At 35.3% G+C, this 26,846-nt stretch overlaps 2 protein-coding genes and 1 pseudogene across 2 annotated transcripts; 1 reads left to right on the forward strand and 2 right to left on the reverse strand.

The window, feature by feature from the left end:
• Nucleotides 1–615: 615 nt before the first annotated feature.
• Nucleotides 616–1,050, reverse strand: LOC140014685 (uncharacterized). The gene has a single exon (XM_072065775.1). It carries the CDS (start codon nt 1,048–1,050, stop codon nt 616–618), a length of 435 nt encoding a protein of 144 aa, XP_071921876.1.
• A 2,037-nt stretch (nt 1,051–3,087) lies between these two features.
• LOC113710464 (7-methylxanthosine synthase 1-like) lies at nt 3,088–5,328 on the forward strand. The gene is made up of 4 exons (NM_001426667.1): nt 3,088–3,209; nt 3,348–3,767; nt 4,023–4,283; nt 4,771–5,328. The coding sequence occupies exons 1-4, from the start codon at nt 3,135–3,137 to the stop codon at nt 5,170–5,172; spliced, it is 1,158 nt and encodes a 385-aa protein (NP_001413596.1). The 5' UTR covers nt 3,088–3,134; the 3' UTR covers nt 5,173–5,328.
• Nucleotides 5,329–12,295: 6,967 nt separating this feature from the next.
• LOC113709840 (pentatricopeptide repeat-containing protein At4g21300-like) overlaps nt 12,296–26,846 on the reverse strand; it is a 58,565-nt pseudogene continuing 44,014 nt past the window's right edge.

The raw sequence follows: 26,846 nt of genomic DNA on the forward strand, positions 1-26,846 counted from the left end.
TGACTTACTTGAGCACAAAGTACGATCGGACAGGAATCGAGCACGGATGCCCCGTTGTTTCGACTGAGCCGTGCCCAGGGGTCCTTCTCCTTGAGGCGAATGCAACAATGCAACAGTTGTTTCGGCAATCGAATCCAGATGAAGTGTGTCGGAGAGTGACGCACTACCCCTCTGGGTTTTGAATTTCGAAGTACCGCGAGGAGAGAGACTTCCAACCGCTTTTGAATATCACGCAGGTCAACAATCAGCTCCATGTCAGCCCCAGGACCAAGCTGCTGCCGCTGCTGCAAGTCCCTCGCATTCAGCCCGTCGGCATCGCCTGTGCCCTCCATAACCACTGCCGCTACGGGCAGCGAGCGTAACTGCTGCCCCTCTTCCCCTTCGTCTGCCATCAGTCCACCACCGCTCCACTGCTCCTTCTCGCTGCTCGCTGCAGGCAACGCTATGCTCCCAGCCTGCACCATGTACGAGCGTTTCCTCCTCTCCTAGCCCGCCAGCAGGTTGCTCCCCACCGGAAACGTCCCCCTCTGCTGTCGCCCCCAGCTCAGCAGTTGTTGAAGACATCCCCGCCCGAGCCCCAACCAGAGGCTGCCGGCTCTCCACACGCTGCATCCCCTATGGCTCCGATGTCTGACTCCTATCTTTTACCCGTTGGTAGGGCTTCTCCGCCCTAGGAGGGCGAAGCTCTGGTTTCAGGACATAACAACCCTCAATGTCATGCCCCTGCCGATAACAGTGAGAACAATATTTGGGAGTGTTTTCAGGGATAAAGCTCTGCCAGAAACCCTCATACTTTCCATTGCCAACCCACCCCCGTGATGGCCTGGCTTGGAACAAGTCTATTTCAACACAAACTCTCGCAAGACTTGGCCTGGAGGTAGCCAATGTTGCAGCATCAACGAATAAAGGAACACCTAAAACCGACACAATCTGGAAGATCGCTTCTTTGTGGAAGTAGTGCAACGGCAACTTGTGTAGCTGGAACCAAACCGGGACAACGGAGGGTTCTTTGTCTACATGAAAGGCCGGGGACCATTTGAAGATCTTCATTGGGAAACCCTAGCGAAGGTCTCTAGAGAGAAACCCTAGCGAAACAATGCACACACATGTAAAATGATCAAAATATACATTTTACCTCTCTTTAACGAATCAAAAACATTAAATATTCAAATCAAGAGGTGGAGTTCCTCAATCAAATTTCACCTTTTTCATCTCATTTGATCACTTTTGCTTCTATTTCCCAAACCTATAAAAGAAAAACAACAAAACAATTTAAATGCATAATTTAAATATAAAATCACACTAAATTAACATAAATTATCAAAATATTGGGTTACCTCCCAACTAGCGCTTTTGTTTATAGTCATTGGTTTGACTATATAATTTCATTTTTTGAGATTTTGTCAATGAATAATTCATCATTAGAAGACATGGTGGATCAATAAATGGTGGCTTGATATCAAAGCCACATGTTCTAATGATATGAGATGTGGAAGAGGCTTACATATCTCAAGTTATAGATAGATAAAACCTTGAATGTGCGTCACTTGAGTGCTCACCAAATGAACATCCACTTGCCTTTCTTGGGTGACGATATATTTAGAACCTATGCTTTTAACACATTTCTCAAGATGGATGAAAAATGAGTCCTTGATGCTCATCTCTTGAGGTTCAAAGTTAGTTCCAAGGATATGATCTTGTGAAATGGACAATTTCTCATTGAAACATATATTAGATGCATCATTTTCATCAAAATGCAATCCATTTCCACATACAACATTCCCATCATTCATGCTAGGATAATTTTGCACATAATTAGAAAAAATAACTTCACACAAAACATGTAATTGATCTTGTATTCTACCAAAATGAGAAGTTAATTCATCTAATCTTTGCTCAACCCTATCAAAAAGATCGGAGGTTGCATTAGCTAACTTTTCTATGGCTAATTTTCAAGATAGTTTAGATTCATATTGGACACACTCGGGTAGGTAATCATGATAACATTGAGAATCACTATAAATACATTGATTATACCAATTTGTACTATAACGTGAACTAAGGTCGCATATTGTACCCACGTTTTTCTCTTTTTCAGGTTTGCTCATTTCTGATCAAGTCTTCTCTTTGCTCTATTTTTGGTCCAATGTCAATTGATATTTTCTTGGTGATAGAGGCTGAACTATCTCTTGTAAAAAGTATGAAAGTTATAGCCTTTTGAATTAACTTTCCAATGCCTTCAAGAATCATCCAATTTGGAGATCTGTGGATCAAGAAATGACCAAAATACCCTCGACTAGTCAGAACTCTGTTTTAGTTTTTGACAATAAAAATGTACTTCTGTATTTCGACATTTTGACAAGGAAAACGACTAAAGTGGATTTCGATCTTCATATCAAATATAGAGCTATCTTTTAGTTTCAAAATAGTTTAAGAATCACCTCTATTCAATGCTTGTAACTCAAGATATAGGCGAAATACTACAAGGTATCAAAGTTGGAAAACTCCCTTTCTTTTATTCTTGATTGCATTTCCTCTTTTGAACATTTGGCAGTTCATGTTTTCTTTAAATCATTTCAAATCATCAACAATTATCCAAATATCTTCTCAAGTTATTCCAATTGATGATTGAATCATTGAACATACAAAAACATGAAATTTTTACCATTAAAATCCATAGAAATGTAATTTTTGATACTTAAACCACAAAATGTATATTTTCACTAGAAACTTAATTAATTGGCTATAAAATTAATTAAAATATACCAAAACTAATTAATAAAACACGTTTAAAATGCTCCAAATATACACTTATCAATATGCTACGGTGGATTCCCTTCCCAAATGCAGGCATGTGGCTCAATGTGGGAGTAGAAGTCTTGACTTTTTCTATATAAGATAAGATGTTTTATCCCCATATCTCAATTTCTGATTTTATCATTCGTGTCTGGTTCCCATTGGCTGTGCGCTTTCTTTCTGACCAATTGACAGACTTTTCTACGGACGTAGACAGCTAGTTAGCATACGCATCTATAAAATTTTCGCTATTTAAGCCCAAATTTTGCACAATTAATCATTAACGGACACCTTCTTTGGCAGTCCCAATTCGATTTATGTACAAGTCCTGCATATGAATGGAGCTCCAAGAAGTCCTGCGGATGAATGGAGGCGAAGGCGATACAAGCTACGCCAAGAATTCAGCCTACAATGTCTGTCTGTCTCTCTATCTCTCTTTAACACACACACACACACAGAGTAGTAGTAAATCATGCTATGATACGTCGATCTCTAACTTAGTATGTCTTTTTTCCCCCCTTAACATTTGTATTTTGGAGTGGTATGTGTAGCATCTGGTTCTTAACAAGGTGAAACCTGTCCTTGAACAATGCATACGAGAATTGTTGCGGGCCAGCTTGCCCAACATCAACAAGTGCATTAAAGTTGCGGATTTGGGATGCGCTTCTGGACCAAACACACTTTTAACAGTTCGGGACATTGTCCAAAGTATTGACAAAGTTGGCCAGGAAAAGAAGAATGAATTAGAACGTCCCACCATTCAGATTTTTCTGAATGATCTTTTCCAAAATGATTTCAATTCGGTTTTCAAGTTGCTGCCAAGCTTCTACCGCAAACTTGAGAAAGAAAATGGGCGCAAAATAGGATCGTGCCTAATAGGGGCAATGCCTGGCTCTTTCTACAGCAGACTCTTCCCCGAGGAGTCCATGCATTTTTTACACTCTTGTTACTGTCTTCATTGGTTATCTCAGGTCTTTGAGTTAATCCCTTTTATCTTTTTACTTTTTCTTGTAGCAAAAATAGTTCATGATTTTCATTCAACACATTAGTAACTATGCATGGAAATTTCTTTAATAATTCTCAAGATATCCACAGGAATCCAAGAAAGAGATTTCTGAAGAAACTAATAACATATTTTATTCAAGTCGTGGCTCATGATTTATATTCCCACATGCAACACTAACAAAATGATCCAACTATATAAGTTACCAGCTCTGGACGTGCAGGTTCCTAGCGGTTTGGTGACTGAATTGGGGATCAGTACGAACAAAGGGAGCATTTACTCTTCCAAAGCAAGTCGTCTGCCCGTCCAGAAGGCATATTTGGATCAATTTACGAAAGATTTTACCACATTTCTAAGGATTCATTCGGAAGAGTTGTTTTCACATGGCCGAATGCTCCTTACTTGCATTTGTAAAGGAGTTGAATTCGACGCCCTGAATGCCATAGACTTACTTGAGATGGCAATAAACGACTTGGTTGTTGAGGTTATCATTTCTCTGTCTCTTTGATGATCAGATGCTCATTGCTTGTTATCTGAAATAAACTAGATAGCTAGCTAGCTTATTAGGGTTCCTACCTTAGCTGCAAAATGGATGCAATTTTATTTTTTGTAACCTTGATACAATAAACTTTGTGTAGACCAAGTTCACCGTGTAAATCAGATGGTAGTAACCTTTAATTCGAAGTTAGGTCACACAACTCCAATACAGTTAAGATAATTCTTTCAAGTTAGAAATATAGGGGGATTTAATTTGTCGGCTATCTTTTTTCCCCCCTTTTTGGTTAAAAAGGTATTGGAAAAAATAATAATATGAACTAAAAGCACAAGTAGTAATAATATTTTCATATTGAAATTAAGGAAAAAAACTGTACCCTTTTTTTTCCTAGAGTTGAGGTTTGAGCAAATTGGTTAATTTCCAAGTCTCGTGCTTCGAATAATTTGAATTGAATTGATGATTGGCATATCTGCAGGGACATCTGGAGGAAGAAAAATTGGATAGTTTCAATCTTCCAGTCTATATACCTTCAGCAGAAGAAGTAAAGTGCATAGTTGAGGAGGAAGGTTCTTTTGAAATTTTATACCTGGAGACTTTTAAGGTCCTTTATGATGCTGGCTTCTCTATTGATGATAATTACCCAGTAAGATCCCATGTCCAAGTATACAGCGATGAACATATTAAAGCAGAGTATGTTGCATCTTCCGTTAGAGCAGTTTACGAACCCATCCTCGCAAGTCATTTTGGAGAAGCTATTATACCTGACATATTCCACAGGTTTGCGAAGCATGCAGCAAAGGTTCTCCCCTTGGGCAAAGCCTACTATAATAATCTTATCATTTCTCTCGCCAAAAAGCCAGAGAAGCCAGACATGTAAAAGTTTGTTTTTAGTTGGTTTTTGTGTTGGGGAAAGGATTTAGTGCCGTTGGGGGTCTTTCGGGTATTGTACTTTTTATATTATTTAGTGTATAATAATATTATATTATTGTTTTGTATTCGTAATAAAAGTGGTGTATAAGAATAAGATATTTGACATATATTTAGTACAATATTTTCATATGTATATTTGAACACGCACAACAACCAGATACAACTGCACAAAATACAGCTGCACTAAATAGTTGTCCGATATCACGTGTATGACTGTATGGGAAGTCTCGGAATGATGATTTTTTGTGTAAATTACCTTTTACCCCCTTGTAATTTGGTGATTTATCACATAACTCTCCATACTTCAAAAAACTATATATAAGCTCTCATGATTTGGGTAAAGTGTCACCATTAGCTCTTCTGTTAAGATGAATGGTCAATAGTAAAAAATCAAAATCAAATTAATAAATTGATAAATTCACCCTTTCAGTACCTTTTTTTTCTTCTCTCTTGTGATATCAATTTAGAAACATATATAGCTTTGTTATTTATTTATTTTTCATTGAAACCACGAGAAAACCATGAGACATAGAAATTGAAAGAAAAGCATTCAGTTTTTAAGCTTTAAGTTGAGGAATCCAACGTCGGTGGAGTTGAGATGATATGGACTTGAAAATTTAAGTACCAAAATAATTTTACCATATTAAAAAATTGAAATTCAAGATGTTGTTGGAAGTCTTTTTTTCAACGTGTGCAACATGTTGAAATGTGGTACATTTTGTTTGGTTAATAAATTTAACTAAAAATAATAACCATTATGCTGACATAAACTAAAAAGAACAACATATAAAAACTTAACAAGTGGACATAAATAAGCATTATATATACACATATATAGAAATAAGCATTAAACAAACACACACATATACATACATATATATATATATATATTTTACCCACCGGGCTTCTACAAATACGCAAGGGTACCTCAAATACTAGTAGTCTTGTCCCCATATCTCAACTTTTCTAGCCTTATGATCTTATCCCCATATATTTATGTTCATCTTAAATTGATAATTTTATTGAATAATTTAAATAATTATAAAATCTTTATTTCAATTGAAATTTAATTGACAACTAGTTGAAATGCCAAAAAAAGAAAAGAAAATATTATTCAATCAACTCAATGACATATAGTTGTTTATGTTATAATAAAATATTTAATTAACTGTTTTAATTTAACAAATATAAGTATTGGGCATTAGATGATAAATAAATTTTTAAGAGAACTTTTATTGTGATTTTAAAATGTATTATATTTTTTCATTCACGCACAACCGGCTTTCTCAGTGTTGTCCGGATATCCTTCTTCGTGCGTCCCACAAAGCACAGTTGGCCTCCTTGCATTGCTTCTGCCTGCTATGGGAAGAAAAGTGAACTTTCTACCGTAGTCGTAACCTATCCCCGTATCTCAACTTCTGATTTTATCATTCGTGAATAACTTTCATAAAGTGGTCACTTTGTCTTCAAATACATTAGGCTTTTCCTTAGTAAATGGCATACTCAATTGTCATTTATTCATTCGCTAAGTGTCACTTTATCTTTTTGAAGGAAGTGTCACTTTATCTTGAAAGACATTCAAACTTTTGTTAGTATCTCGCAAGCTCAATTCTCAGTTATTCCATCTCTAAGTTCCAACATATAAAAAAGAAGCAGAACACGATAAATGAATGACTTGTGAATATTTTCATGGTTCAGATTTTAAAAAAGCATGCCAATACATTATTATTCTCCAAAAAAACAAAGAGAGAAAAAAAAAAGGAAAAGTAAAAACAATGAGATAATTCTCGTAGAAAAATTCTCACCACAGAAAATGCAAATGGTATGGGAAAGTCAGTGTCATAAATAATGGTAAGAGCCAGACTGCAGACAGAAGGGTACATCAGCAGGTGACGCCCTGCGGAAGATGCTAAGCTGGGGCCTAGTTTGATCGGGGACAAAGACAAACACAATAATGGGTGCTCCAACTATAGACGCAACTGATGCCAGCCAACAAGCATAATAAGCATGTGAATCTCAACGTCCCATCCTTAAATCCACTGTGGATTACTTTTTGAGGTCATGGAATGTCGTTTAGTTTAGGGTTTGTCGCACCTTATTCTTGAAAATAAAAGAAAAAATAGTGTTAAAAAAAAGAGTTTTTGATTTTAAAAAATAAATAAAAAAAAGGTTAAAATGGAACTTAAAATATGCGACGGTTTGAGTCCAAAATAATAGTCTAAAAAGGATTTTTTAGAAAAGAGTAGAGTCGCGCACTTAGTATTGAGTTTAGGTGTATCAACTCACCAAAAATATATTTTAAATAAAAATAAATAAAACCCTTTTAGAGGACTCCAAATCTTTGAAAATAAAATAAAAGAATTCGGGAATCATGTTTGAAGAAAGGGAAGGCAAATATTCAATTTAAGCCTCTCTTTCAACCTAACTAAGAGTAGTTGCGAGATTTAGTCGAAATTTTTTCTAATTTAATATATAAAACTTATCACATTTTGGATGTTTATATATGGATGCAAATCTAGATCTAAAGGATATTGGGAGGGTCAAAATGTCTCTTCAAAATTTAATTGGTACTAATCACATTAATTGTGATGTCCAGAAATGATTATTTGAAGAGATCATGAAAAGTGCAAAAGATGAGACTCAAAAAGGAAATTATAACATAGATAAATGTACATGACCTAGAAAAGGGGAATGCAATATAATGGGTATGAGAGACTAAAATTCGTGATTCAATTTTTCTTCTTATAGAGGGGTAATAGCGTGCTAAATTTAAAAAGTCATACTCACCCATTTCTCATATTCGAAGGGTGACTCTCTTAACCTTGTCAACCAAGTGGACTAGTCTATTTCTCATTTCCTAGAATGAAATGCAATTCTAAATGATATGGTCCAAATATATAGAGGGTAAAGGAATGATAGTAGGGGAAATGTCATCCAATTGAAAATAACCTAAAAATAGGAAAAAAATACATGAGATGCAATAAGTGTCACACAATGTATGAATTTAGCGCGAAAATTATCTAAAAGGTCTAGTATTGGACTAACCCATTTTTACAAGTTCTCACTAGCATTGGACTAGTGAGAAATCGGGGAGAAATGTCACAACTAGTATTGGACTAGTGCGGCGACGTCATGCATTTATTATAAATAAATAAAACATATAAAACATAATTAAAACCCATAAAACATATAAAGTATGTAGAGCACATAGCACATATGCATAATATTTAGATACAAAATCCTAGAAAAAACGAATAAAATACATAAGCGCACAAGCATGGAAGCAAATAAAAACTAACTATTATATTGGGGACCCTAATTACAATGTAGAAGGGGAATTTTGAAAATAATAAACCTATCTATTACATTTATCTAACTAATTACAATTTCGGTGAAAATAAAATCTATCTAACTAATTACATGGCCTAACTGAATACATTTTTTGGACACCTATCTATTACAATTTGGTTTTTAAATACCTTCCAAATAATCATCAAAATTTAAATAAATAAAATAAATGAAAGCTAAAAATGAATAAGATAAAATAAAAGAAAAGACAGTTAAAACACGCAATCACACATATAAAAAACACATAGGAGCACATAAAAGAACTTAAAATAATAATAAAAAGTATCTCCCTTGAAGTAGTGGTTAAATGAGGTAGAATTTGCCTTATTTATACTCCAGAACCAACAAAATAGTCAAGGTACCAATTTAATTAACAATTTAAAAGAAAATACAAACATCTAGTAAATTCACTTTATTATTATAAAGAAATATGAATAAACATAAAATTCCTAAAATTTACTAATTAAATGCATTTAAATGAAGCATGATTAACAATTAAATGAGATAAACTATTGTAGTTAAGAAATGAGATTAACAATTTAATTCGTGGCTCATGATTTATATTCCCATATGCAACACTAACAAAATGATCCAACTATATAAGTTACTAGCTTTAGACTGCAGGTTCCCAACGGTTTGGTGATTGAATTGGGGATCAGTGCGAACAAAGGGAGCATTTACTCTTCCAAAGCAAGTCGTCCGCTCGCCCACATTTCTAAGGATTCGTTCGGAAAAGTTACTTTCTCGTGGTCGAATGCTCCTTACTTGCATTTGTAAAGGAGATGAATTCGACGACCTGAATACCATAGACTTACTTGAGATGGCAATAAACGACTTGATTGTTGAGGTTATCATTTCTGTGTCTCTTTGATGATCAGATGCTCATTGCTTGTTATCTGAAACAAACTAGATAGCTAGCTAGCTTATTCAGGGTTCCTACCTTAGCTGAAAAATGGATGCAATTTTATTCTTTGTAACCTTGATAGAATAAACTTTGTGTTGACCAAGTTCACTGTAAATCAGATGGTAGTAAACTTAGAATGGTATGGACTACTAGTAAACTTAGAATGGCTATAGTGTTTTCAAGATAACTCGCTACAACTTTTGAATAGAACAGGATCGGATCATTTGCCCCTTTTGATGAAAGTTAAGCAACACAGCGCCCCTGCTCCACAGTTATTCAAATTCTAGCATATGTGGGTCCAGCACCCAACATTCTTTGACACGGTTCACCAGAGTTGGGAGCAAGCTGTTCAAGGCTATGGCATGTTCGATTTCTTCTTCAAGCTCAAGCGCCTCAAACATGACCTTCAGCAGTGGAACAAAGACATGTTTGGAGATGTTTTCAAGGATGTAGCAGCAGCAGCAGAAGAAGTTAGAGCGTGCGAGATCTTGCTGGAGGAGGAAGGGACAGAAGAGGCGAGGACCCAATAGAGCCGCACACAAGCAAGGCTACTTAAGACGCTGATGAGGAAATGTTCTGGAAACAAAAAACATGAATACGGTAGCTAAAGGAGGGAGATTCCAACACAAAAATTTTCCATTCCACTCTAATATCCAAGCGAGCATGCCTCTCAATTCGTCAAGTAAGGGAGGCAGATGACAACATGTTAGAAGACGAGGAGGCTATAGGTCAGAGTGCAGCAACTTTCTACAGAAACTTGTTGTCCTGCCAAAACACTCCTAATTGTGAGCCAGCAATTGAAGAATTGTTGGCTTCGATTCCAAGGCCGGTTACACACCAACAAAACGAGGATTTAACGAGCGAAGTTACATTAGAGGAAGTCAAAAAGGCTGTTTTTGCATTGGATGGCCAAAGTGCAGCATGGGTGGATGGTTTTACGGGGTTCTTTTACACGACTTGTTGGGACATAATAGCTCAAGACCTGTTGCAAGCAGTCGAGGGTTTTTTTGTGGGGTTCCAACACCAAAAAGTATTGCCAGCACCTTAATCATACTGCTACCAAAAAAAGAACAGCCGCAGACATTTGCCGAGTTTAGACCAATAAGTCTTTGCACCTTCCTAAAAAAGGTATTCACGAAGATTCTTTGTATGCGAATGAAACCATTGATGCCTACTCTACTATCATTGGAGCAATCTGCTTTTGTCGACGGGAGGGAAATATCAGACAATATCCTTCTGGCCCAAGAATTGTTGAAATCGATAGACACAAAAACTCGAGGCCACAACATGATTCCCAAGGTGGATATGATGAAGGCCTTTGACTTCGTATCCTGGCAATTTCTATCCAAGTTGCTATGTAAATTTGGATTTAGTGGCTGGTTTATTTCCTTGGTCATGAACAATCTTCAAGGAGCATGGTTTTCAGTACTTATCAATGGCAAGCCCTTCGGCTTCTTCCAAGGTGAGTGGGGAATCAAACAAGGAGATCCACTCTCCCCATACTTATTCCTACTAGTTGTTGAAGCATTCAACCGAGGCTTGAATGCCCTACTCTCGACGGGTAAACTCTCTCCATTCGGCCTCCTGAGGGAACGTATCCCAATTGCACATTTGAGCTTTGCCGACGATGTCTTGCTCTTTATGAAGGGGCACTAAACAGACATCAAATCACTACTAGAGTTTCTTGACACTTATCAACTGGGCTTGGGGCAGCAAATCAATAAAGACAAGTGCTTCTTTATTACTCTCTCCCTTTTTTTATAACTGACGTTTAAGGTTTTGCACACTAATTAAGAAAAGTTTTTCAATGCTTAAATCTGTACACTACTTTCCTTTTGTATCCTCATTAATTGTCCAATTCACCCATGTTTTCTCTCACTATAGTACTAAATGGTGCTGTTTTACTAGGCCAAAAGCAATGCATGGGAGTGTATTAATACCAGAGAGATAAAAGGGTAAAATTGTGAAAAAGTAATTAATGCTGTATGGGGATAATAAAATGATAGATAAAAGTACACTAGAGCAAATTTCTTAAACGTCAGTTATAAAAAAAGGGAGGGAGTATCTTCTTACGATGCTCGACGGCTAGATCATGACAGATATCCCAATGGCTAGATGTTAAAGTTCGCCAGTTACCTTTTCAATAGCTAGGCTGCACGCTAGCAAAAGGCAGACCAAGTCGAGTGAATTTTCAGCATATAATTGAAAAAATGAGAATGAAGCTAGTTGGCTGGAAAACCAAGGCATTATCAGCTGGGGGTCGCGCATTGCTTATCAAGCACGTCCTGATGTCAATTCCCCAACATATCATGGCTGTTTTGGAGCCCCCAACAAGGACTTTACGAAAAATGGAATGCATTTTTGCTACCTTCTTCTATGGCTAGGTCGAGGGGAAGGAGAGGAGACATTAGAGGGAATGGAAGAACTATGTAAACCAGTCGAGAAGGATGGCTTAGGGTTCATGGCACTAGACGCTGTGCTGCAGGCATTTAGTTGCAAGCTTTGGTGGTGGCTACGAACTACCTCTACGTTATGGACCCGTTTCATGTCTGTGAAATACGGGCAATAGTCACATTTAATCCAGGTACCAACGTCCAGCAAAGGATCGAAGACATGGCGATGATTGCTACGAGCTCGAGATTTTGCGGAGGATCACTCGTGATGGTTGATATGCACAGGTCGTTCATCCTTTTGGTTTGAAAACTTGTTGGGTATGGGCTTTCTTGCTATAGGGAAGGCATATGTCCCTTGCCCGGGAGTGCAAGTCAGCAATTGTTTGGAAAATGGGTCTTGGAACTTACAAGCTGTCGAGAGTGCCTTATCCCCTAGTGAGATACATGACATTCGGACCTCCCCAAATCTCCATCTCAAATGGTGATGATCGTCTAGCATGGTGTCCCTCATCCAATGGACTCTTTAGCATATCTTCAGCACTACAGCAGCTGCGCTCACAAGGTGCCTCAATGGTCTCACATCTGCTGATTTGGGATAAACGACTACCATACAAAATTTCCATCTTCATGTGGCAGCTGCTGTACTCCTTGCTGCCTTTTCCAGAAATTTTACAATAGTTTGGTTTCAACCTCCCATCCAAATGTCTCTTCTGCCCGAATGAAGAATTGTTAAACCACGTATTCCTGAGTTGCGAGATTGCGTTGTAACCAGGAGCTTTCTGCACTCCTCTTTCCTTCATCATATTTCTTACTTTGTTAACCCCTTCCCACTTTTCAGTGTCAGCTTTCACATCTGATAGGAGCATATAATATCCAGAATTTTGCGAGTCCAAGTCAAAAAGATGATTTGAAGCCAATTCAGCTAGTTCAACGTTGCCATGGACATGGCAGGCTCCGAGTAGCATGCCCCATATGCCAGCATCTGTAGTAAATGGCATGCTCCTAATCACTTGATGTACTTCTTCAAGACGACCAGCTCGGCCAAACAAATCTATTAAGCATGCATAGTGTTCTATTCGAGCTGTAATTCCAAATTCTTAGGTCATGCACTCAAAAAGTTGCTTGCCCTCTTCAACTTGGCCAGTATGGCCACAAGCAGTTATTATGGCGAGGAAAGTGACATGGTCAGGCTGGAATCCATTTTCCCTCATTTCATTCAGTTGAGCCAAAGCATTCTCAAGGTGTCCATGGTTCCCATAAGTAGCAATTATGCTATTCCAAGAAACTTCGTTCTTGCACTTCATCAAGTCAAAAGCAGTACATGCTAATTCTAAGTGTCTGCATTTAGCATACATGTCTATCAATGCGCTCTCAGCATAAAGATCTGAGCTAAATGATCCTCGAATCATGAATCCATGTATTTCTTTGCCATAATGCAGTGCCTGTAAGTCTGCACATGTGCAAAGAGCTGCAGATATCCTAACAGAGTCATATTTTGCTCCTTCTAAACCCATCTGATAGAAAAGATCAATTGCTAGCAATAGCTAGTAATCATCGAGTTCCAAGAAACAGTGTCTTTTTTGGAAATTCTGAAGAAAGCTAGACGTGCTAGGTCCAACCTTCCACATTTTGCATACATATCTGAAAAACAAGTGCATGCTTTCTACTTAATAAAATTGCCTTTTGAATAAAAAAATAGTAGATAGAATAGAAAAGCTTAAGGCTTTAATGCAACTGAGAGGTGTCGAGATTGTGCAATAAAAAATACCTATTCAAATAAAATACAAATTTTTGTATATAGTGATGAGTAGGGTCGAATTCACAGGGATTGAGAAAAATTTGTCTCTTTTTAGAGCCTAAAGTAAGGGGAATTTTTAGACAATTTAGAAATAACTCACTAACCAATTAAAGAAACAATTAATGAAATAAATAGGAATTAAATCAACAATAAATATGACTCTAATCAAAGGTACAACTTTTCAGATACGATTCATACAATTGATCATTGATGCAAGAATGATTTAATCACTCATTAATAAATTGGTTATAACCATCAATAAGTTTTGATAGCCAACTTTTCCTTAGTTTATCAATAGTCAAGGCACGACCATTAATTATTTTCCTAACCAAGAAACAACTCTAGATATGACCATAGGTTTAATTTTTCAATTGCATTAAAAATTAGAAAAACTCAATCCTAACTAACAAATACGCTACGAAGGTTCATTGAAGTTAGATTATACGTTTTCCTAACATGAAACCAATCACGCTAGTTGCCATTAGTATTAATCAATCAAACAATTACGAATTTAATTGATTAATATGGCAGTAGATTATTAGATTAATTCAAATATCGGGTCCTTGACATTCAAATAACAAAATAATCATAAGAAGTTGAAACAGAAGACGTACGAATACTAATGAATAAAAGAAATAAATAAAAATAATTCAATCTCATAGATATTTGAAACCGTATCTTCAAATTGACCCTTGACTAGAAAAAGGGATTAGTTGCTTTCCATTGAAAATAACTCAGGCAATTTCGTTGACGAAAGTTGCCTGAGGTTCGACAACAGAAGGAGCAATAGAAAAGAAAAGACGAAGAGAAAAACTCTTCGTTCTTCCTTGGTGCTGACTGCCAAGACTAATCACCCCTTTCGCTAAAAACAACCATGACTTTTTAAAGCCAACGCAAACAAGAAGACTTCCTTGTTCTCACGTCTCTTACTCTCCTAAACTACTAATACTTCCTAATTTTCTTCAAAGAAAAGGAGATTCCCTAAATTGACAAAATATAACCTATTTGTTTCTTAATACAAAAAGAAAGACCAATTATCTCAGATAAGGAAACATGCTTCGAAGAACTTCCATTCGAACTGGGATACTACCGCTCGTAGTAAAATCTCGAGCCTCCGAGACTTGATAGTAGGATTTGAACGGGCCCACAAAGAACTGGCTAAAAATTTTCATTAAACCATTTTTTACTCCTTTTCTCATCATATTCCTACAATTAGCACAAATTACCAAATATGAGTAGAATTTATCCATTAATACAATATTTGGCTAAAATCAAGGGGGAAATAATCACAAATTTAATAACAAAAATGTAACTTATCAGCAACCAAACATAAATCCAACAATAAAGAAAGAAGGAGTGAAAAAATTACTCATTCAATTGAAGAAACAAGAGTTTTCAATTTCCATTATCTTCATTGTCTTCAAAATATTGAGCACATCAAGAGTTCTCCAAGAATTCTCCAAGAAAAATGAAAGACTAAGCTAACTAAAAAAACTAGAGAAATATGTTCAAGAAAACTAAGTCTTTACTCCTATATTTCTAGTTGTTTCTTGTTGCCAGAGAATCAAGAAAAAGCGGTCTTGGAGCTCCCAAAATGTTGCTGCAACATCCCCTCAAATGTCCCTAAAAAAGTGTGAAAATGATGTAAGTGGAAGGTGCTAGGACTGGAGCCGTGATTGGTTCGCGATCTAACCGGTTGAACCGGCTGATTCAACTTAGGTATCAAAACACTGCCTATTAGTGCTCTACGCTACTAACACGTTTTCATTTCAGCTTGGACGTTATGTGTCACGTTTCACATGGACAAAACATGTTGTGCCTACGTTTGACATATAATTCTTTGAATTATACTCTCTTAGAAATGTTTGTTGCATTTTAGGATTTCAACTTTTTAATAATAGTGGATTGATACTGTTGTTAGAGGATTCGTTTCCAAAATTACCTTTAAAAATTCAAGTTTTAAATTTGAATTTAGTATAAAATATCGATAAAGATGAGGACAACATTGAAAAAAAATCAAAAGTGACTTTAATTTGACAAACATTTTGGAATGTTTCAAAATAGAAGGTATTACACTTTTAATGGGATGGAAGAAGTAATACAACTTTTCAGTGTTATGCATACCAGTTACTTTGTGTCTCGTTCTCATTGGTTGTGCCTTTCTCTTTCATTAATCCGTCTACCAACTGGCTACGTATGTGCGTGAAGTGGCTTTCTCTTTGAGCAGTTGATAGATTTTCTGTCAATTCAAATGCACTTCACACACATGTGTAGCCAGTTAGTACACGGATTTAAGAAGGGTAAAATGCCAAAAAACTTCCTGTGGTTTGATAAATGTTCAATTTAACTCCCTCTAGTTTGGAAACCTACGCTATAACGCTCTATGGTGTTCACTAAATTGAAAATTGTATAGAAACCATCCAATCTAACGGTTGTGTGTGAAATGTCAATATTGCCCCACTATATGTACGATGCTTTCTATTCAATTTTCAATTTAGTCGAAATCATAGGTAGTTATAGTGTAATTTTTCAAACTAGAGGGAGTTAAATTGAACATTCGACAAACTATAGGGAGTTCATTTATACAGGGGCAATATTGACATTTCACATATAGCAGTTAGATTGGACACTTTCCGTCCAATTTTCAAATTAGTTCAAACCACAAGGAGTTATAGTGTAGGTTTTCAAATCAGAGGGAGTTAAATTAAACATTTAGTAAACCATAAGGAGTTTTTTGGTATTTTACCCATTTAAGAAAAATTCTGCTATTTAAGTGTAAAACCCACGGTTTTGGCTCATTTTTTTTTATTCTTGCCCAATTAACTGAATGATAATTTACTATGAGTAAGAGTAAAAGTAAGTGTAGGATAGATTAAAGGGTTAATTGGAGGATAGAAATGAGATAAGATAGGGTAAAAGTTCATAACAGTTAAAACTCTTATCTAACCCATGTACTAGTGGGTGGTTATTAGGGTTTAGCACACTTCTCAAAACAACAAAGAAAAAAAAACATCATTCCTACCTTTCATTCTCTACCTCCTCTTAGAGCAAGAGCCGTCAGAGATTAGAGAATGAGAAGAAGGCGTCGCTATCAATCAACCAGGCAACTAGGCACCTAGACCTGTAAGTCCCAAATTCACGTGAAAACTTCTCTTTTAAGTTCCATTAGTCGCATTAATTATTCTAAAGATTTTACGGCTATGTATTATGTTATATATATATATATGCTTGTATGAGAGATTTAGAAGGATTCATATCTAGATTAGTAGGATTAGGGTATTAAATTTAATTATGGGATGGATAAGGTTTACCCAAATATGTTGAAAAGTTATAAAAAAAAAGAAGGGGAGGGGGAGAGCAGCGGCACGCCATTGCTGAAAGCTTCAGCAATGCAAAAAAAAAAAAAAAAGGAAAGTCGCCAGCAAGTGGCTAGCGACATGGACCAAGTAGGAAAAGGCCAACCGAAAAAAAAAAAGAAAGAGCCGCTAGCACTTAAGGCTCCATTAGAAAGGTTGGTCGAAACCTTTCGGCCAACCAAAAGAAAAAAAAAAAAATCTGCCAGCAAGTGCTGGCGACAGAGGCTCCATTAGAAAGGTTGGCCGAAACCAAAAAAAAAATCATATTAATAGTAATAGATTCTGAAAAAATATATATATATATATAATATGGGTTAAGTGAATGTCCAATAATTAAATTTTAGGTATAATCAACCCACATTTTTGGACTAACATAGAAACTAAATTTCCAGACCCAACCTAAATTAAGTGAATATTTTAAAAGATTTCGCCAATCGGGCTTATTTAATTAGGCCTAAGGTATTTAAATAGAAATCTAAGACATTTTAATCTATCACTATTAGATTAAGTTATACAATATAAGATAGGTTTTAGATTTCTTTTAAATGCTTAAAATAATAACAATAATAATGACAATATAGATATAGATGAAGTAAATTAAAGATTAAAATGAAAATATAAATACAAGTGAAATAAACTAAGGAAATAATTATAATAATAAGCCAATATATATACATATAAATAATAATAACACCTACACATGCGCAAAAAAAAAGGAAGTAAAGCAAAAGATAATAGTAACTAATTAACAAATATATATATAAATGATAATAAAATAAAATAGTGATGACAAGGACAACAACAATAACAATGAATAATAAAATAATAATAAATATATATGTATAGTTAAATACGTACAATGGTCAAGATAATAAATGTGATTACAAATAATTATTTCTAAATTAGGAAACTTTACAAAAAAGGAAAACCTTCCAAATTAAGAAACTTTTCAAAAATAGAAACTTCTCAATATAGGAAAAAAACTCTACTAGGGTTCATATAATGGTTTAGACATGAATTTTAAATTTACTCAGAGTTAGTATATTTATGCATTTATAAGAAATATCAACTAATTAGAATACCTATGCATTTGATATGTACGATACAAGTTTAAAAGATCTAAGGTAGTTTTACTCGAGCAGCCAGATAAAGGTAGATGGTACTTATCCTTCTGAAATTTCAAAAGTTTAAAGTAAAATTTTTGTCATCGATTATATTTTTACGTGTTAATTTGAATTGTTTTGATTGAATGATTTACTTGACTGTTTAAGGAAGTTCTATTTTGACTATATAAAAATGGACCATGTGACTTATTTGAAACTTCTTGATATGTTATTATATACCAAATAAGCTGTACCTTTTATGAAATCAAGAACTATGCATATGACGTGTGAAATGAATTTATGTCAAGAAAAGCTCAAAACAGTCATGGAATAGACGGTAGGGGTTATAGTCGTGTCTAATGGTCATGGTATCCTGGTATAGAGTCCGGCCGATTGACAAGATCATGGTAGTTTGGTATAGAGTCCGGTCGATTGACCCATATATGTAATGAGACCAATCGGTAGTCATGAAACCTATTGGTCGCCCACCTAATGGGTTTAATCTCTAGTCTGAGTACTCAATAGTCGGTCATTACATGTGCTTATTGTGAGCTGATATGAAGAGACTTATGAATTGATATGAAATTATCTATGACTTTATGACTTTCATCTGCGATTACCAATAAGATGCTTTGAAATTGCTTTGTCACTCGTTACTACTAATTGTTTTACCCATAACATTATTTTCATGATTATTGATGTGAATAATGTGAAAATAATTTGATTTATATATGTACGTATCTATAAAGTTATGAGTGCATGGTTCAACATAGGGGTAGATATTACCTACTAAACGACTTTTCGCTCAACCCACTTTTTACCATCTTTGCAGATTCTGAAAAGTATGAGTTGATTTACGTAGAAGACCCTGAGGAGGACTTTTATTAGTTTTTAAGTTAACAGAAGTTAGCATGCTAGCTACTTCTAGTTGTTAGTTTTATTTACTTTTGTTTCCGCTATTTCTACTAGAGAATAAATGTACGAACTTATTGAATATTCGTAGACTATCCTTCACTGGAAATTTGTACCGCACTTTCTTTAGTTATACTATTTAGTACTTTTTGAATTTAGTCTAGTTCGATGTTGCCTTGTATTCTTGAACGAGACTTGATGATATGGCAAATGTCACATGACTAGCGCGTGCGGCCTCGGGGCGTGACATTTTTAGTGGTATCAGAGCCTAGGTTATATGGTCTGGGAGTATGAGAAATGATGTTTAGATATTAATGATTTTGAAAATAAAAACAGATAAAAGGAAATAAGAGATTCCTATGACATTTTTAGTGGTATCAGAGCTTAGGTTATATGATCCGGAAGTATGTAAATGGTGTTTGAGGTATTAGAAACTTTAAGAATTGAAATGAGATGAAAAAAAAGTGGATTAAAGGAAATAAGAGATTCTCGTGATATTTAATGTTATCAAAGTTTAGATTATACGATCTAGATGTATGTTGAATGATGTTTGTAATATTAGTGATTTTAGAAATTTGAATGAGGTTGGATAGAGGATTGTGAAATAAGAGAGCTCCATAATATTTAGTGATAACAGAGCGTAGGGTACGATTTATTCTTTAGAGGAAATACACACTAGAAAATGATCAATTGTGACTGAATAAATAGGCTTGAAAATTTGTATGTGTTATTTAAGTTGAAATGGTATTATTGGTGTTTATGATGTCCTTTTGTTGAATATGATTTTGGTAGTACAATCTAAGTTTAAGATGTTGGACGTGTAGGAAATATTATATATATTTGAAGTACTGTCTATAGGAAATTGAAAGTGTCAAGGAATTAAAAGTACGTAGCAAGTGTGATGGAGTGAATAAAGAGACCCAGTTTAAGTTGTGTAGAATTAATTGCACGATGGGTAACAACGATATGGGATGTTATATAGACTTATCTTGACGTGGGATTAGGCTTCACGGATGAAACCATTTCAAAGGATGAAGAATGAAATGTTGCGAACCTTTTCTTTTTGTAATAGAGCTCTATAAATAGTGCTCTTACCTGGATAGAAGTACTACTAATGCTGGTACCATTTTACTCTAATTGAATTATTACCACTACTGGTGACAACTAACAGGTGTATGGCCTTATCCCATACAAATTGATAAGTCTAGCAATAGTACTCATTCGGTGGGAGATATGGCCAAGAGTGAATAGACTTGTCTCTTTTTGAGATTTACAACGATTAGATCTCATGCCCCAGATAATTATTGAATTAGTTTATTGGCATTATTACACTGTGCTTGGTCAATAAATATGTTAGAAATTTCTTAGAATACATAATCTTACATAGTTCTTGTCTTAAAAAAAAATTATTTCACGAACAAATGTTAATCAAGATTTTTGAATAAGTATCTTTATCAAATAAGTATAATTTCTATAAATATGTATACACAAAGATACATAAATTAACAATAAAGGTGAATAATCACCATAAATAATTGTATCCCAGAACCCTGTACAAAATGTCTTTATGATACTCATCCAATCTCAAAACGAGCTATAGATAAACGTGTTCTACATAAAAAAAAAATCATATCATGTAGAAAGAATCTAACAATAATTTTTAATAAATTCTCTTCGTACTCTAAGTTCTAATGGTATAAGAAGTACAATTAACTAACTTATGTGTTTCAAACACTTTCAGGTTTCTAAACTTGTATGAGTTCGAAATTCTATGCATAGATAAATACTTTACCAAAGTTATGATGAAGTTATTATATTCAAATATGAGAATTTGGCGATAATTTTTGTATAAAATTTTGTGTGTTTTGGTATGTTCTACCGTAATATGAATATTGTTTTGGAAATTGAATTGAGATAAAAAAAAATGATGATCAAATGAAATAAGATTTCCATGGCATTTAGTGATATAACAACTCAGGTTATAGGATTTGAAAATAGGTGTGATGCTATTTGAGGTATTATTGATTTTTTTTTTTGAAATTTGAAATTAGATAGATATGGGATTTGAAGGAAATAAGAGATTTTCATTACCAATTACAATAGGCAGGAACCCATATATCGAGATAATGATTACTTTTTGCAATAGTGGATAAGTAAGTTGTGAAAAAATGTATGACAAAAGAAGAAATGGTAATGTTAGTGTTTTTGGCATCCTTTCTATAGGTTGATCTCTATGTAGCATTATAAGCTAATATTTAGAATGTTGGATTTGTGAGAGATATTCTGTTCATCTGATCTCTATAAATATGAAGATGAGAGGTATTGAGAAAAATGAGAGTGTGCAGCAGAAGTTTGATGGAATTAAATAAGAAAATCCAATTTAGACATTGTAGGAATAATTCCTAAGATGTATTGCAAGAATATTGGGAATTTTGTTAACTTATTTTGATGTTTATATCTTTTAGGTTTCGAGGATGAAACCTTTTTAGGGGGAGAGAATGTGATATCTAGTCTAAAAATGAATTGTGAAAGTAGTGCTAGATTGGGATCCTAGATTCATGTCTAGATTTTGGTTGACCTACCAAGAGGTTATGGGGATTGATCTAAGACTAAATACCGCCCTTCACCCCCAAATGGACAGACAGTTAGAAAGGACCATACAGACACTGGAGGACATGCTGAGAGCTTGTGCTCTAGACTTTTCAGATAGTTGGGATAGGTTGGTAAAACTAATATAATTCTCGTATAACAATAGCTATCATAGAGGAATAGGTATGGCATCGTTGAAATGTTATATGGGCAAAAATGTAGATCTCCCTTATATTGGGATGAAATAGGTAAGAAGTTGATCACCGGACCCAATTTGGTGGAAAGAATCTTGGAGAAGATTAAAGTTATTTGAGAGAGAGTTATGACCTATCAATTTCTCCCACACCTAAACCATGCTTGTCCTCAAGCATGAGAACACAAATCAAGTGATCAAATTCAAACAATGGTATTACCCAAATCTTCTGTTGCCAATATACAATTAAACACATGTCAAGTATTAGGGGCAATTTGCAAGAAATATCTCTCCAATTAGTTTTCAAGATCAATGACTCTTTCAATTTATGACCAACTAATCTAAAAATATAAAATATTCAACCAGCATCCATAAGTAAATGGTTCGACTATTAAGCAAAATCTCAACATTAAACTTCATGGATCAGCGGGCTAACAATTCATTCACATTTTTCACTATTAGCACTTTTTTTCTAAAATATCCCCAAACTTGATTGATTTTTTTCTTCATGGGGAATGCTTAGTCTTTAGTCATTTAAGCGTTTTGACGCGAACTCCGACATTGGCCAAATGAAGGAGCCCGGTTATTCAGCCATCATCGCTAAGGGACCACATACTCATAGTTATCGTCACTTTTTGACGCGAAAGTCAACACTTGTGGTGAAAATCTCCGGTTACTAGGCAACAATACTAGCGGAGTATAGCCAAATATGATTCAAATAAACATCAAAAATAAAATTAAAGATCACACAAGCCCGCTTCATTTCTTAATCATGGAGAACCAAGATTAATAGTTGAACCAATTTACATAAAAAAATGCTAGACAAATATTTACAATACTTAGAGAAGTTAATCAAAAAGTGCAAAAGTCACAAAATCTTAACTATTCACTAAAGAGATACCCTTAAACTTAACCATATCATACTCAATACCCTAGAGTGTAAAATTTTAGCAATAGAAAAATTTGAGACATCTAACCATCGTTTATCAATAATAATCACAAATATGCACAAAAATAGGCAAAAATTGGATAAAATTCGACAAAGTCGAATAAAAAAAATCCAACAAAAATGCCTACACTTGCATTTTTTCAATAAAATACCAATATACTACTCTCCCCACACCTAAATCTTACATTATCCCCAATGTAAGAGATAAAGAATATAATACGAAACAAAAGGGACAACGAAACTTCCCTGAGCACGTAATGGAGGATCTCGAGCAGCTATAACATAGGTGAAATTGGTCGGTTCTTCCTTTTATCCTTTGTTTGAACAAAGATGAGAACAGGCAGTGAGGGACTTTTTTTTGAATAAAGGAACCCCTGTGTTAGGTGTGGGCACGCCTAACTGCCTTCGAATCTTCTGACCAACCGTCCGAAATTAAGATCCTTAAGCGTGACCACCTGGCGTGGGCACGCCTAATTATTAGAGAGTCTTCTGACCAATTTTCAGAAATTAAGTTCCTTAGACGTGACCACTTGGCGTGGGCACGCCTAATTATTAGAGAGTCTTCTGACCAATTTTCAGAAATTAAGTTCCTTACACGTGACCACTTGGCGTGGGCACGCCTAACTACTATAGAGTCTTCTGACCGCAAATGAAAATTGCCTCCCTTAAGCGTGACCATCTGGCGTGGGCACGTCTAACTACTAAGTAGTCTTCTGACCGCAAAAAAATACTTGCATTCCTTAGGTGTGCTTACTAGACGCGGGCACGCCCAACTACCAGCTTCCTGCCACAAAAGAAACAAATCACTAAATGCAACTAACACTTAACAAAAACTCCAAAAATATAAGGAAACTAAAACAAAGGCCTTGGGTTGCCTCCCAAGCAGCGCCTTTCTTTAATGTCTTTGGTTAGACATTGCCCTGTTTATTCACGGAGGATAAAATCGTGTAACTCGTTTCAGCGCTTCATCTTCTATGTAGTCCTGATATCTCTCGTAAATAGAGTAATTTTTAAACACACGAGATACGGTCTTCCATGGATTAGTAGATGGCGCCAAACAAACAAGTGATGACCTTAAATCTTCACTCACTCCTCCATCACGAGCACTTATTGGTTCGAAATATTCTGTCATTGTAACTCTTAACTTATTCCTATCATGAAACTCAAAATCGTCTGGTATAATAAACTCAATCTCACTAACAGGAATTAAAGAACAAGAGTCATGAGGATATTGATTAAGAAATGGAGGAGATGTCACCGCATTTGGAGATTGTTCACTGGATTCATTCATTTGAACAATTTGATATTGAGGTCTCATTTCTTGCACTTCAATGCCATTTTCAACTGCATCTTTAGATTCTTCTTCTTGAGATTCTTGCAGCTCCATGTCATTTGTCAGGATAATTGCACTCTCATCTTCCTCATGATCTATAATAGTCTGTGAGGGCAATTCTTCACACATTTGAGAAGTCAATTGTGTTATCCTATATGTCAATTGATTAACTTGATCTGCCAGGTTACGCATGCTCGCTTGTGTCTCCTGATGAAAAATCATTGTCTCCTGATGAAAATCCATTGTCTCCTGTTGAATTTGATGTGTCTCCTGTTGAATTTGATATGTGTTAGTAGCTATTAATTCAACTATTTCTTTAAGAGACATACCTGACATGGATGACAGTTCTTGAGACTCTAACTGTTGAAAATCTATTGGCCTTTGTTCATAATTAAAATTGGAATCATCCCACCACCCTTGCTCATACCCATTTGAATAAGGGTCATACCACGTTTGATATTGAGGTAAAAAATCTCCAAAAGTATCAATTGGAACACTTAGACCATCTTGAAATGTATGGTATATGTCGATTGAATGATTTGAGAAAAAATAAATTTCACAATTTGTAGCAGTCCATTGATTATTAGAAAAAGCATAAGCCTCATAACCCCTTCTAGAAATAAAATTCAGTCTATCACCAAAATACGGAATGTTAGCAGCCATAAATTATATATAAAAAAAATAAGAGAAAAATAAAAAAAATTGAAAACAAGATTAACTCAAAAAGAAACAAATTAATCAGGCACCAGTCCTCGGCAACAGCACTAAAAATTGACAGGTGTCGAGCCTGTGCAATAATAAATACCTACTCGAGAAAAATACAAATTTTGTATATAGCGGTGAGTAGGGTCGAATCCACAGGGATTGGGGATAATTCATTTCTTCTAGAGTTCAGAGCATGGAGGATTTTTGGATTAAATGCTAACTAAATAAATTAAATGCAAAAAATAATTAATTGACAGAAATAACTGCAGAGACTCTAGCCAAGGATACATTTCAGAAATGGTTCATGCAACTGATCATCGATGCAAATATAATTCCAACAGTTATCAATAGATCGGTTATAGTTGTCATACACGCGATAAACAACCAGCCTTTTCTTAATTTCTCGATAGTTAAGGTACGACCTTTAACTATTTTTCTAACCAAGAAACAACCCTAGGTATGACCGTAGGATTTAATTTCTAGATTGCATTAAGGTTTAGAAAGGCCCAATCCTAACTAATAAACACGCTACGACGGTTTATTTAAATTAGATCGTATGTTTCCCTGACATAAATCCAATTATGCCAGTTGCTACTAGGACAGAGGTAATCGAACAATTACGGATTCAACTACCCTCAATTAGCAAATAGCCTACGTGAATAATTAAATATTGCGCATTTATTCAATTATACACGATAGTTATAACAACAATTAAAAGCAGAAAGTATACAAATACCAATAAATGAAGGAAACAATTAAAATAATTTAGATCTCACAGTTATTGTTGAACCAAATCTTCAATTGTCCATTGACTAGAAAACAAGATTAGTTACTCTCCATTGAGAGTAACTCACGCAAGTCCCCTCCACGAAATTGCGTCAATGTTCGATAGTAAAAGAACTACTCTGCGGAGCAGAGAGCCAAGCGGTTGCCTTCTTCTCTTTTCTTATTCCCTGGCCAAGTAGTAATCATGTGAGATACCTAGCTGAGTCCTCATCCTGCGGGATCCGGCTTTTTCTCCTCTTATTTGCTTTGTTTCCTATCAAGTACTAATATCTTGGCCTCCACTAACTAAAGGCCCGCAAAAGAATTAAAACTCCAATTCTAATTGAAAAAGGGAAACCTTCTAAAAAATAATGCTAATTATTCCCTAATAAAATATCTAATAAAAGGTGGCAGTTTCCTGATCTTCAACCAATGCTCCACATAGACTCCATCTTGAATTGGAACACTTACGCTTGACAATCAACTCTAAGAAAATTACCTCTCTTTAGCACTTTTTACTCCAATGCCCTGCAAATAATATAAAACACCAAATATAAGTAGAATTCGACAATTAAAATAATATTTGGCTAAAAATCAAAGGGAAAATAATTATAAATTTAGCAACAAATTATGACCTATCAGAAGTTGATCATCGGACCCAATTTGGTGGAAAGAATCTTGGAGAAGATTAAAGTTATTTGAGAGAGACTAAAAGTAACTCAGGACCGAAACAAGAAATTGGGCGAATTTACAGAGAAGGCCTTTAGAATTTCAATCGAGAGAAAAGGTATATTTGAAAGTATTCCCCACCAAAGGAGTGTTGAGGTTTGGAAAAAGTGGCAAGTTAAGTCCAAGGTATATAGGACCTTACGAAATACTGGAGAGAGTTGGACCTTTAGCGTATCGACTGGCTCTTCCATTTGTTCTGTTCAGGATACATAACGATTTTAATGTCTCCCAACTAAGAAAGTATGTGTCAGACCCGAGAATTAACCCATCGAGGTGAGGGAGAACTTGTCAGTGGAGGAAGTCCCTTTAAGAATCGTGGATCGGAAGGATCAAGTTCTAAGAAGAAGGACCATACCCTACGTGAAGGTACAATGGTTGAACCATACACTGCGAAAGGCAACGTGAGAGTTAGAAGAAGACATGCAAAATAGATATTCCTATCTTTTTTATCAATGTACGTAAGTTTCGAGAACGAAACTTTTTGTAAGGGGGGTAGAATGTAAAACCCACGGTTTTGGCTCATTTTTTTTTAATTCTTGCCCAA

The sequence above is a fragment of the Coffea arabica genome, chromosome 9e, assembly GCF_036785885.1.
Source record: "Coffea arabica cultivar ET-39 chromosome 9e, Coffea Arabica ET-39 HiFi, whole genome shotgun sequence".
NCBI classification, from domain to species: domain Eukaryota; kingdom Viridiplantae; phylum Streptophyta; class Magnoliopsida; order Gentianales; family Rubiaceae; genus Coffea; species Coffea arabica.